General features: G+C 46.2%; 1 protein-coding gene across 1 annotated transcript in view; it reads right to left on the bottom strand.

Moving 5' to 3' along the window:
• WNT7A (Wnt family member 7A) overlaps nt 1–13,115 on the bottom strand; it is a 32,483-nt gene extending 19,368 nt beyond the window's left edge. Inside the window, exons 1-3 of the mRNA XM_042823570.1 lie at nt 12,957–13,115; nt 11,993–12,219; nt 2,013–2,284 (exon numbers count right to left, since the gene is read on the bottom strand). Coding sequence (XP_042679504.1) covers nt 2,013–2,284; nt 11,993–12,219; nt 12,957–13,027 — 570 coding nt within the window. The 5' untranslated portion in view covers nt 13,028–13,115. The remainder of the gene's footprint in view (nt 1–2,012; nt 2,285–11,992; nt 12,220–12,956) is intronic.
• Nucleotides 13,116–13,584: the final 469 nt, after the last annotated feature.

Here is a 13,584-nt window from a genome sequence, read left to right as displayed (position 1 = left end):
TAATGGCCTCTCTCTGCCAATTGTCTGTAAATACTGTGATCTCTCACATAAGTGAAAAGCCTGAAAGGAATCTCTCTAGCAAAAACATCATTTGTTCATTTTCCACAGGTTGGTGGAGTAACATGCCTCTTCTCAGCCATGTTACTCTTTCTTTTCCCTGAAGATTTCCAAGAGAGATTTGTTCGAACAAAGATCAGTAATTTTGCTCTGTAAGGGATGCAGGAAGAAGCGTAGAAATATCTCTAGATCAGAACAGTTCCTGAGCCTGCTGGAGAAATGGCAGATCGCCAGAGATAGCACAGCCACTGTTCTCCCAGATAACAATGTGCAGAGCTGAATCTTCCAGGCATATACTTTTAGGAAAGCGAACTGTGCACACCTAGGTGAGAAGCAAGGAGTTCCTGTCTTCTGGGGAGGCTGCTGGATGCTTTGCCTTTGCACTGACCAGATCCTCCTTTGCCCTGATTCCATGCCTAGGTGACAACTGAGCCAAAAATACAATGAAGTAATGAAACCAACTTTTTTTTTTTTGCTATATCTTTGGGCTTTACATCTGAAATAATCTTCAAAGACAGCAGCTCATTCCATTTTTATTTTGAATCATGGTGTGTCATTACTTGCAAATGTTTTACTGCAGTCTCCTACTGAATAAAAGCAGCCCTTTCAGGAGAGTAGCTCTCCCACTGAACTGAAGCACTGCTAGTTCTGATTTCTGTGGATTTGTGCCTGTATGGCAGAGCAGTTTAGGTCCCGATGTTCCACTAGGCTCTTCCATATACATCTTTATTCCACCAGAAGCCAGGTAATATAGTCACTGAACCTCCAGTCATTTGATTCATCAATATTAATGGTCAGCTGCTGATGCTTTGAAGTATCATGTTTGCACTAAAGAGCAAGACCCCAGCATTTGGGATACTGGGCAGTGTAAGAAACAGAATCATTAAAGTTGGAGAAGACCACTATGAACATCCAGTCCAACCATCAACCATCACCACCATGCCCACTAAACCACGTCCCTCAGTGCCACATGTACATGTTTCTTAAAACTTCCAGGGACAGAGGACATAATCTGACCTATAAAACTACTACAGTCGTACTACATAAAAAAGGAAAGGTTCAGCTTCTGTTTGGGTTGGAAATGGCTTGTCTTCAATACCATCTGCTTCGCTCCAGCATATGTACCTAAGTGGAGATGTTTCAGAGCCTACAGGTAATTACCACAACAAAAACAGTATCCACAAATGAATCGCTGTTCCTAACTTCCTTCTCCCATTTGCTTCTAAGTCACACTAAGATAATGCTAAAATGAGGATTAATGCACAGAACTGCAAGCAGCAGAGAAAGTAAAACAGAGCTAGGAAAGCAGGAAGCTGTGGAAGATGGGATTAACGAGATGGTCACTCCTGTGCAGGGCCAGGGCTGGATGGGTGCACACAGCAAGAGGCAAAGGCAGCCAGGCCAGGGCAGGCAGCTCCCAGAGCAGGCAGGGCACGTGTGTGTGGGGCTGCTGGGTTCTCGCCTTCCCCAGTGCTGCTGCTGTGAGAGCTGCTGGCAGCAACCCCCTCCCAAAGCATGGGAAAGGGGCGGAATGCAGTGCAAAACAGTAACTGCATGTGTGTGACAGTGAGGCTGTGGCCGTTGTGCTTAAGTGTTTTTCTCTTTTAGAGGTAGTCCTCACACAAAGAGCAAGGTTTAAGCAATTGGGTTGAAAATGATCCCTTTTTAAATGAGTGAGAAGTTCATGTCTGAACCTGACGGGAATCCCATTCACCCACACAGTAGCAGGCGAGCTTTTTAGCGTAAGAACCATTTGACTTTCCAGTTAAAATGTCTGTTTGCTTTTTCTTTTTACAACTGCAAAGAGCAACATTCAGACAAATGGTTGGCAGACAGACAGCCCTACCATGCCTTGTCCCCTGCCCACTGCACGTGAGCCGGGCACTGGAGCACACTGCAGCACATGGCGTGGTGCAGGACATGGCCGGGCCTTTCAGGGGTGCAGGAGGACCTACCTTGCGCCCAGCCTCATTGTTGTGCAGGTTCATCAGTGTCCGCGCGTTCTGCTTAATCTCCCGGGCATCCACAAACACTTTGGCGAATCCTATTCCGTATCTGATGTCGGCAGAGCAGCCGCCCCATTTCCATCCTTCCTCCTTGTGGTACTGTCCCTGTTTCTCTTTGTCACAGCCGCAGTCACTCAGGTTTCCCTGTGTGCAGGCAGCCGTGATGGCGTGGGCTACTCCAGCAGCAATGATGGCATAGGTGAACGCTGCTTCTCTGCTACCTGAAATGACAACAGTGCTGTAAGTGCATGGCACAGCATGGGGACATGAGTCAGAAGAGACAGGCAAGTTCCTGCAGTGCAAACATCAGATGGCTATTATTAGAGTGCTGCAAATCTGCATGCATAAGCAGGTCTCTGCTCTTCTAAGTATTGATTTCTGTAGATGTTCACTGTCTGAAATGGTAGTTCTCCTTAAGGCAGTAGGAGACAATGTATTATTCAGGCAACTTGTATGTGCATTTCCAAATGGAATTAGAAGTAGTCAAACTGAACTCTCCTTAGCAAAAAGGGAAGGAAATGCTGGAGCTCAAGAAGCAAATAAAAAAAGAAAACAGGTGGAACTGGGGAGTGAAAATGCTACATCAACCATATCCAATTTTTCCTAAAATCAACCTAGAAATATGACTGTGTTTATTATGGAACTTGAGTCAGAATTAGAGACCGTGAAAGGATTCCTCAAAGTAAATCATAAAACGTTGAATTGTAACTGCAGAACTGGCAGGTGAGGCTTTCTAGAGTTAGTGGCGTTTTATGAACATCTGAGCATGGAACAGAAACCCTTGGCTTTAAGTGTACGTAAGCAGTGCTCTGAGTGCCCCTGTGCAGCCACAAGCACAGACAGAAGCTGTGGCATCTTTCTCATCCTGTCCCACCTTTATCCATAGCGACATCCTCACTTTTTCAAGTAGAGCATAATGAAAAATGCACTGGTAAACAGGGAGGGTACAACAAGTAGTTGCAATTTCTCTGCTCAGAAGGCCCTCCTCAAAGAGGCAATGCACTACACCAGGTTCCATTTCATGGGACTGCAAGAGTGAGACAGCATCAGAAAACGGTTCTGCGTTGAAATTTGCCTTCAAGCCTGTCTAGCTCTCAGAAGTCAGCAAATAGGATAGGTGTAGGCATAATCCACTCTGAAACTCTTCTGTGATGCTGCTTTAGCATAACATGATTTTTGCTACCAAGTGGGATCAGCATGAGAACATATGTCTTCCTGCCAATTTTAGATTATAAATACTAGCACTGGACTTCTAATTTCAGCAAAGGATCTCAGTTGGAAGCACTGCTTTAACAGGCTCCTTGCAGGCAGCTCTGTTACCCTGCAGATGCTGACAAGGGAGGTCCTGCTCCAGCCTGATCTCAGCACGTGCAGAGGTTGGAAGGCACAACCTCATCCATTCTGGACTCCCAAAGATGAACCAGTTTTGGAAGTGACCCGAAACAATTTGTGGAAGCCATAACTTTGGGGAAATAATTGGACCCTTCTTTTTTTTCTTTCTTCTTTATTTTTCAGCCTAAGCCTGAAAAAATAAAGCCTGTGCATCTGTGCCTTAAATTTCATCTTAAAATTCAGTTAAAAATTCAAGATCATACTGTTAGCTTTGATATCAACACAACACTGAGATTCTCAGATTCTCTTGTATATATTTTAACTGTAGATAATGGTGACTGTCGCATCCAAAATACTGAATAGAAGGTAGAGCACTCCTGTTTCAGGAGGATGAAGAAAGCTAGCGAAGCAGGAGATAAGGTGAAAATGTGTGCTTCTGCCAGGTTGTTGCTGGGGATGGGAGTAAAATACAGGATAAGGAAAGAGTAAAGGGAAAAGAACTGACAGCGGAGCACCACGCGCTGTGAGATGTTCAGCCCACATTGGCCAATGACCAGAACAAGCAAAACAGTTCTTCCCCAGTAAAAACAGACCCTAGTCAGTGGGCTGACAGCAACATCAAGGATTTCTCTCTTTTATGAAACTGAAAGGGTGCAGGAAAACCCTAATGCACAGTCATTGCCTTCTCTAACTTGATAGAAAGGTCAGACAGGAGCTGGAAAAGTATACAGTATGTTTTCAGCAATGAGATCAGGAAAGAGCTTTTGGAGATAGTTTAAACAAAATGTTACTCGTTGGCATGAACAGCTACAACTGTCTCCTCAACAACTGCCTGACCCATGAGCTAGCACCACTCGGTGGAGGCCCAGGAATTAATTCATCTTGCAGTCAATTCCCATTAAATTCATCCTTAAACATCAACTTATTTTAACTCTATGATTTAAAAATAAAAAAATAGTAATTTTTAAATGCATGTAACAAACATGCAAAATGAAAAAAAAATGATTTTAGTGGGAGACAAATCATGTTCCCAGACACCAGATCTATTTAAAGAGTGTTTATGGAGGATCAGCACAACTTGAGCTGCCAGAGGTTGGTTGGGGATCTTTCTCCCACCTGTGCTGTCAGCCCTGCAGAAATTGCTGAAAAACTACAGAAAGCAAGGGGGAAAAGAGGGCAACCACAGAGCCACCTGTGAGCAAGCCATCCTTCCTGCTTCCAGATGGCTCCACTTTCCTACTGCCTAGAATGAGCAAAGGCTAAGCACACACTCAAGCTGAACTCAGATGTGAGAAACTTCAAAGAGGGGTCTGGCAGGCTTTCAGAAGCTGTCCCGTCCCTCCAAAGGCTGGTGATCCCTCAGAGCTTTCCAACCATGGCAGCACTGCCAGGCATAAGTGTTGCACTATTGGAAGTGATGCTGGAGCTCAGCTGGGGCTGGCTGGGACAGAGACAGGCACCCTGTGCCTGAGGCACCACTGCCACCCGTCAGCACTTGGCTGGCACAAACTGGGTGCTGACACCTGCCTGGCTCCATTCCTCATCCAGAGCAGTCTGAATGAGTGCTGCAGTGCTGGGCAAGCACAGAGGCTGTTCTTCACGTGTCGAACACAAATATCACCCTGCTCTTTCAGTCTTTTCTGGAATACACAATGTACATGTTGTGCCCACTGCAAATATATCCCCTCTTCTCCACTGAACAGTGGGTTGCAGCAGCTCTGTTGGTGGTAGCATGGCATCCATGACTTCCAGTGCTTCTGCAACTCCAATCCACAGTGCAAACCACCCTCCAAAGCACTGGAGTCTTGTCTTTATACCCCTCACTAGATAGTATGGGACAACACCAAGCTCCTTAACCGAGACCTGCCCAGGCCACCATCACCACCAATCAGGTACCAGAAGGGAAAGCAAGAAGGGAATCACAAATAAGTGAAAATGTAGACATTACCAGCACAGGTAACTTTCCTATCACTAAGCATAATTATATACAACTCATGCATACCTTGGAGTATCAATCCTGCAACGCACACAAGTCACATCTTTGCTCTCATGTTTGTACGTTCGGCTGATCAGCAAGAACCTGTGTATTGGTTCAAAGAGAAGTCTGCGTTCTGGTATTAATTCAGCTAGCTTAATGTTTTTATATTTAATCTTCAATCTTCTTATTAAAGGGCTTCATTCATGAGGATTAAAAATGAGAAGCTGTTTTCAAAAAGAGGCAAAATAACTTGGTGGTGCATGGGAAACAGGGCCTAAGCTTGCAAGACATGGGGCAGGCTTGACTTGCAGGAAGACAGCAAGTGCTCATCCATTGGGTACCTCTTCTGTGTGTTGCTAAACAGCTTGGCCCTGGTCATAAACTGACTGAGCTGTGAAATAAAAAAGACAAATTTCTATTTATCTCACTGGAAAACATGGGATGTATTTTCTGCTATTTAAAGCCAAAGGGTCAAAGAGGGAGTTATCTGCAGTGACATGAGCTGAAATATGATTGTGAAAATATAAAGATGGAAAATACAACGTACCTTGCCAATTATGTGCCATAGCTAACATTACTTCACCTCTCTCTATGAAGGTCATAATTCATAATGAGTAAAAACTAAGAGCAGAACTCATCCTCTGCCTGCTTTGGGGTGTGCCTCCTTCTTTCTTGATAGACGATGTATGGTCTTGGAGATTTGGTTGTTTTTTTCTACATCTTTCGTTAACCCAATATTTGTGAGCAAATAGTAGTTTAAAATCATTGAAATATCCCCTTCTTTTTTTTTTTTTTCTTCCTCCTTTTCTTAATGGCTCGAAGTTTTGAGCAGTTTGGTGCCCTTAAAATACTATCTTGAAAGAAAAGTGACAGATCCCTATAAATTGGCAGAACGTTCTCTGAAAAGATTAGTGCCTGTACTTTAAATAACTAAAGTTGCACTAAAAGACATTTCAGTCTTTGAGGGGGGAGTTGCTGCCCACTTTCACAGGCTGAAGTTTGATTCTCCAATGGGGTGATTCCTAGAGTGAAGGCACCCAGATATAGTATCTATTTTTTAAAATATGAGCTTTAAGCTCATAAAGTTACTGCTCACGGTACCTGCATTACCACAATCACAGCCAGGATCTTGGGGTTCAAACAGCAGTTTCCCCTTTTCAGACAGCTTTGATCCCTCCACACCACGACGCCCTTTCAGAAAAGCCCAGGTACCGACCCTGCAGGAGCAGAGTCTTCTGCCTTCCTAAGGAAATGTAATCTTTTTGTTTCTCTGAAACATGTACTCACAAGACACGTCTGAAGGCAGGTATGAAAACCTTCTGATGGGAATTCCAACTACAGTGACCTTGGGGCAATGTTTTATCTTACCGTGACAGTCCCTGCTTAGAAAGATTGACTTTTTGGCGTAGAGCAGCATGCTGGGGTTTGGATGCTTAGGCCATATTTCAGCCTGGCCTTTGTTTTGCCTGCAAATAACTGTTCGCGTGCAAGATACTGACATTAGAAACTGGTTTCAGGGGTTGGAAACTTTGCACAAAAATGCAAATCCTGGCCCTACTTGATTAGGTAAAAAGGTTCCTGTTAATCACAATATTTACTTTCTGTATCTCTCAGAGCTTCTATGTATCTCTGGGTTAGCCACTGGTTCCGAATTTATCAAACTCTCTTCAAATATTGAACCTCTTTGGATAGTGCAGCAGCACTACCTGGTGTCCCACAGGCTTGCATAGGGAATCTGTGCAATATGAAAACAGCAAGAATTTTCATGTTGATTTATCTGTGGATGTCCCCTAGGAGTCTTATTTTGTAACTTAAAGAGTCAGAGAGTCTAAAACCTGACACAAGAGACTGTACCAGTACTTAAAATCAAGAAGCTCTACACAATGACTGAGGATGGAACCACTTTTTGAACACACCTGTGCTTGGATCTTTTCAAAAGTTTCTCTATTTATAACAATAACAAAATTAGGTTTTAACCAGACCAGACCATAAAGGAGAATGAACAAGAACTTGTTCTTTTTGCACACTAGCAAAGGAGATGCTTCCTAACTAGCAGCTGCTGAGCAAGCTCATTGAAGTTTGGATTGTGGGATGGTTGCTAAAAGTAGACTGCATCAAGATATGTTAACAGCCTGTCCAGCACTGATGTGCACATCTGGACATGTCTGCACTGACCGTTGAGCCAAGGCATTGCCCACAGTGCAGGCTGGTGCTGAGCTGGCCCAGAGTTTTAAAGCCAGTTTGTTCATGTGGAGCCTTCTTTTGATTTCAGCCTTACTGACTTGAGCAATGTCAGATGGATAGAGGTATTAGGGGGTTATACTGAAAAGCTTTCCAATGCAAAAGAAACCAAAGAATCAATGGACTATACTAAGTCCAGGATGAATAACTGGTTGAAACCACATTTGCTGTAAGGTTCTTCAGGGACCACCACTGTATCTTCATCCCTTGGATGCCTCCTTTCAGCCTCTCCCATGCAGGGCTCATGACAGCTTCCACAGGGCTGTGCCACCTTTCTTCTTGTAGATCTGCACTGACAAGAGTTCTCACTTTGTTCTGTCACTTTGCAGAGATGCAGTCAAACAGTTTGTATTGGAAAATTTTCATGAGTCTCACTGAATAGTGACAGCGATGTTCCATGATGACCAGAGGACATAGCTTTGACTTTTTTCCCTCTACATGCCATGAAAAGTACAGCCATCCTGAAGGAATTATTGAGATAGTTACTCCCTGCTTGTACCCTGGTGCATCACTGCCACAAACAGTGAAGCTCCTGCTGAGCACTTGGCAGCACGCTGCAGGATGGGCAGCCCTCAGCATAGCACCTGATCTTCCTGAGATCTGTCTGAGCCCAAAGCTGATGGCAGATTCTGTCAGAGGCATCTGGTTGCTCACGTACTCTGGATTTGAAGCATATTTTATCTGGGCAGGGGTAGTTGGGAGTTTTCTTGTCTATCCTGCTTTAAAATCTTGGGTTTTGACTGTGGCTGTCTTTGGGAACAGAAGTGCTGACCGCTGTCACAAATGTACTTGGTTTCAAGTGTCTCCATAATTGAAACATTGCATCATCTCCGTGGTTATTTAAAAATTCTCTTTGTGACTTTACATTATTAATAAGATTTCTACAGAATTGTCTAGAAAAATTCCTTGTGTTAACCTTGATTGCAGTTTTACAATTTCCTGTTGTAACTGGACCAAGTCTGGAGTAAACTGATGTCACTTTTACTGCTCTTTCTCTTCATGTTATTGGCACTATTGCCACCAGCTGTCGTGATAAGATATCCATGGTGTGTCAGTAGGGAAGAATCTCTCTTTTGAAGGACAAACCAGATAAAATGACACAAGAAACAGAGTGTATAGGCTGTGTACTGGTTGGAAGCAGGCTATAATGAGTGGAGACGCTCTGTATGAAGTATGGATTAATTGAAGTGACGACTAACTAACTGTAACTCTACATCTAATTCATCACTAGAAGACAGATCAAATGTAAATTTGTTAAAATACACAGACACATATGCTACAGAGAAGAAAAGGAAAATGTTGTTTGATGCTTTCTTTCTGCAGACTTCAAAGGGTTTCCCCAAGGCTAGAATCCCTGTTGCCATTTTAAAAATGGGAAAAGAGAAACAGAGAGGAGAGGAGGAGTGCTGAGGTCCCTCAGCCCATGGGCAGAGCCACTGGAAGAAATCAGGCCTCTTGAATCACCCTGTAGCCTGACGGAGGGAACCTGAACAATCTGGGTACGTTTGCATAGCATTCATAAACTAGATCACCCAGTAAAGGTGAAAGTAATGAAATCTGTTTTTGGAGAGATGTGGCTCGGTGTGCCATCAGAATCATAGGCTGGGAAATAGTTCACAGGAATATGCGGTATCCAAGGTAACTTATTTGCATGGAATAACACACACACAAATCCTATTAGCATAAGAATTACTTAAGCACATCCTCCCAAATTGATATTAGAATTTGCTTCCTGCACGCGCTCAGCAGCGCAGCGGCAAGGAGAGCCACATCACTGTCATTCTGAAGTCATAGCCTAATCTTAGAGAGAGTGCATCAGTGCTGCTCTCGTCCCAGCACAGCCGCCCAGAAGAGCAAGTGGGATGAGGTCATGTGCCCCAATTCCATCGCCAGCAACAAGACAAAGGTACCCATGCACCTCCAAGGTAACTGCTGCAAGGACGCAGCCGGCCGGGAAACACCACCAGCCTCTGAATGCTATAGAAGGTGCTAATGCTTTAGTTGCTATTTGAGTGGTATTTTGTAACACACACAGAGTCAAAGGGCTGAGAAGCAAGAGCTGTTGCTACTAATCAAACTTATAAAATTATTATTTATTTTTTTTTAAGAAGAGAAGGATGCAATATATTTGCATTAAGCGTGACCTGGCTTGTTCTTGTAGCTTCAAGTATGTCCCATAGCATACACGGCTCTCCACGTTGCACGTCTCTATCTCTTGTTTAGGGTAAGGCACAAGGGCCTCATCTCCCATGTGGGGGCATTTGGCTTTGTGGCACATAGGGGTTGCCCTTCTTAACCAGAATCAGATGTTAGCCTCCATTTCTGTGACCGGTAGCCCAGAGCACACCCCCACAGAGATCTTAAGAGAGAAAAATCTAGGGAGTGGATACTTTTTCCTTATAGCCGTAGAAAGTTGATTTGTGTCAGATATTGTAGGGCTCTACATATGCCAACAGATAAGGAGCAGAGGAACAAGGAGACAACCTGAGCAGTTCATGTAGTATTTCATGGAGTTAGAGGGCCCTAGGATTTGAAGCACCATGCATGTATGTAAGATTCACCATTGCAGATCTCAAACCCTTTGTGACTTTTATTGAACGTTATTTTTAAAAGTAAATGCATAAGCTGTTTAAATTTGAAGTTTTGCTTATTCCTTAAATGAGTTTTATAATTTGGATGATGTTCAACACTTGACTCCATTCTGAAACCAGCGATGAATCTGCCCTATCCATCTTAGCATCGTAATGGATAGATAGAACATATTAAGAGTTATCACCTCAAAGACAGATCAAAGTCTACTTCCTTCAATATTGACTTTCTTTAAAAGGACCTAAATATAACCCACTAGCTAAATAATTCAGTTTTGGGAGGGGTGGAAGAACTGAGTGCCTGTTTATGCAACAGACCACAATAACTCCGCACTTTTATGATTTGCTAGAGAAGAAACCCTTCTCACATTTTCTGCTTAAGGAAATGTTACTCTTAGACTAAATGAGCCCAAACCTGTCAGCCATCCAAATGGACTCTTCACCGACATAAGTGGCAAATACTTGCATGGATCACTGACAGGAACAGCTCAGCTCAAGGAACAGAAAGCATGAGCTAATCTGAATAAATGGTCCATTTTCAGATGTTTCACAATGTCGGGCAGTGTGGTTTTCACGTACCCTACTTGAGTCACTGTGTTTGATTATCACAGGTGTTGAAAGACCTGTAGCTCACACCGGACTTTAAAATTTAGCTTTTTTTTTTTTTTCTCTTTGTGTTCCTTCCTTAAGTACCTCAAGGTATTGGAAAATATGCCTATCAATGTGCACACGTGATAAAATAGCGTTCAGTTAATGCCAAGCATTCTTGGGCTTTCCCAAGCAGAGTGGCAATACTGTCTCTTTGTAAGAATGCCAAGAATGGGGTTCTAGGGCCAGATCCTGCCATTTGTCCATATATGAAGGAATGGCGCGTGGAAGGCAGTCCAGTCTGGAGGGTTTCCCTGTATGCCAAAAGCCACAGCTGTTGTAGAACTCTTTGGGGTTCTCACAGAACATCCGTGTTATCCATCAGGCAAAGCGCTGCTTGACTGGCTCTGTGGTTTTTGTATCTACCTTCCAGATGGGGAGGAGGCAGAGAGACCTCAAGGCTGGAAACCACAGATCCCAGCTTCACCTTCTGGACGTGGAACGGCATACCGTGAGTGATCGACTTTCAGCTGTGGCCCTGAAAATGACTATACCTGTATTTGGAAAATACTTTTCCTCTCTCTTTGTGCTTTAAGTGCTGCGGAATCAACAAATATTGAGTAAGCTGCTCTACCCTGTCCTGTGTTCTGCAGTATAGGGCCATGAGAGTTTTAGTCTCAGCTCTGTTTTCTCAGTTACTCGTGTTTATCATTACCAGTGCTATTTTAGTTAAGAATTCTAATCTATTTTGTACTGTTGTAACAACTGCAAAAGATGGAAATGGGATCTTCTAACCATTGATAGGAACAGTCCTGTTGCAAATGCCCTGACATCAAAGTGCAGCATACCCACTTATTCCTGGTGGGAGTCACTATAGAGTCACTATTTCACACAGTAAAAATCTCTTATGATGAGACTGATTGCTGGAGCTCTGTCCTAACAGTTAGAAACCTCAGGCCAGAGTCGCCGCTGAGGGCTCTGCACCCCAGCAGTGCAATTCTAACTCCACTCAGCATTCAGTCTCAGACCTCTGCCTTTAACCAGAACCAAGCACCTTTTTCACATCCTCAGGTACACAGACACAAGCGATGCGTGCAGGCTGCCTTCTCCCAACTCCCACAGCCATGCCCGTGCCCCCAGCGCATGCCCTCTCAGTGCCACACGGATGGGGCCAGCCAACAGCTCATAGAGAGGCAACGTACCCACTTTCAGCTCCTTCCCGAAGACGGTCCTCTCTCCCAGGGCAGAGCAGTTCCAGCGCCCGTTGCGAAACTGGAACTGGCACTCGTTGATGCCCATCTGGGACCCTTCCCCAATGACGATAATAGCGTCGGGCCTGCTCTGGCAGATCGCCCGCTGCCGGGGGGCGAGACCCGGGATCTTGTTGCAGATGATGCTGGCTCCCAGGGCCACCACAGAGGAAAAGCCCCTGCAACGACAAAAGACCGAGGTGGCTGCGGGGAGACTCTTCCCGGAGGCATACGCGGCGCGGTGTCGCGGAGTCCGGCGCCGGCAGGTGCCCCCGGAAAGCCCCCGCCTTTCCCACCGCCGCTTCCCTCTCCCTCGCTCTCTCCCCGGCTAAAGCGGAGACAAGGAGCGCATGGGCTCTTGCCAAAACGGGACCCAACTTCCTCATTCGTAAATTCAAGCGCATGAAACAGCGTTGCGTGCCCGGGCCACGCACGGGCATCGGGCTGGGAGGGTTCTAACTCTCCAGTCGAACATTCAGAGGGAGGGGAAGAGCCCACGCTCCCTGCCCGCGGCCGGGCGCACCTGGAGGGCAGCGCCGCGACCCGCTGCTGTCCCGAGCGTGCGGCGTTCCGTGCGTGGGAGCGGGACCGCCCCGAGCGCAGGTAGCGGCGGGTCGGGGGCGGCCGGGGCACCCCGCGCCGGGCACGGAAGGAACCGGGCCCCTCCGGGTCCCACCTGCTCCGCTGGGTGCCCGGCTGTCGCTTCGCCCCGTGCGAGCTGCGCCGCGAGGGTCGCTCGGAGGCGCGGGGATTCTAACTATCTCTTACAAAATCATCGTGATCACCGCCACCGGGTTTTTTGAGACTTCCCGAGTTAAATAGTAACAGGTCTGGGCAGGTTAGGCTGAGAGCGAGAGGGAGCGCAATTGTTATAAAAGGCGGAAAAAAAAAAAAAAAAAAAAAAAAAGTTACTTACCCGATCTTGATATACACAATCCCCAGGCTCAGGAAGATGTGGAAAATCCAGCGCCTTGTTTTCCTGTTCATATTCCTTGCTTGCCGTGTCTCAGCCCAACGAAATGATGCCCGCGAAATGATGCCCGCGGCGCTGCTGGGCCGGCTTCGCTCCCCGCTCCGGGCCGGGTCACGGCAGCGCGTCCGACCGGGGCAGCCCCCGCCGCGCCCCGCGCCGCCCGCCGCTGCCTGCCGGGGTCTGCCCGGGGCCGCCGAGCATGGCCCCGCGGGGCTCCGCTCTGCCCCTCTCGCCGCCTTTCCCTCGCTCCCGGATTTGTATGCCTGTCACACGCAGCGCTTTATTGCCGGCGATGTACGGGGCTGCGGGATCCTCCCGAGCGCCGGCGGCTCAGGGCTCTCCCCCCGGGTTCAATGTTAAGTATCTCCCCGTCTCTCTCTTTTTTTCTTTTCCTCCCTTTCTCTCTTCTTCAGCTACTTGGGCGTGTTCTCCAAAGGAGGGAGTTGTCCAGCCAGGGGGAAGAAAGGCGGGGGAGGTGGGAAGAAGGGTAACGAGAAATGGCAAACAGATCACCTGCTTGCCAGGAGGCTCACAGCGATCCTCCTTGGGCGGAGGGCACGGCTCCTCCGAA

This window comes from Centrocercus urophasianus, unplaced genomic scaffold (genome assembly GCF_019232065.1).
Source record: "Centrocercus urophasianus isolate 14NV4802_14NV808 unplaced genomic scaffold, USGS_Curo_1.0 seq_22, whole genome shotgun sequence".
Classification (NCBI taxonomy): Eukaryota; Metazoa; Chordata; class Aves; order Galliformes; family Phasianidae; genus Centrocercus; species Centrocercus urophasianus.
This window is presented reverse-complemented; position numbering and strand designations above follow the sequence as displayed.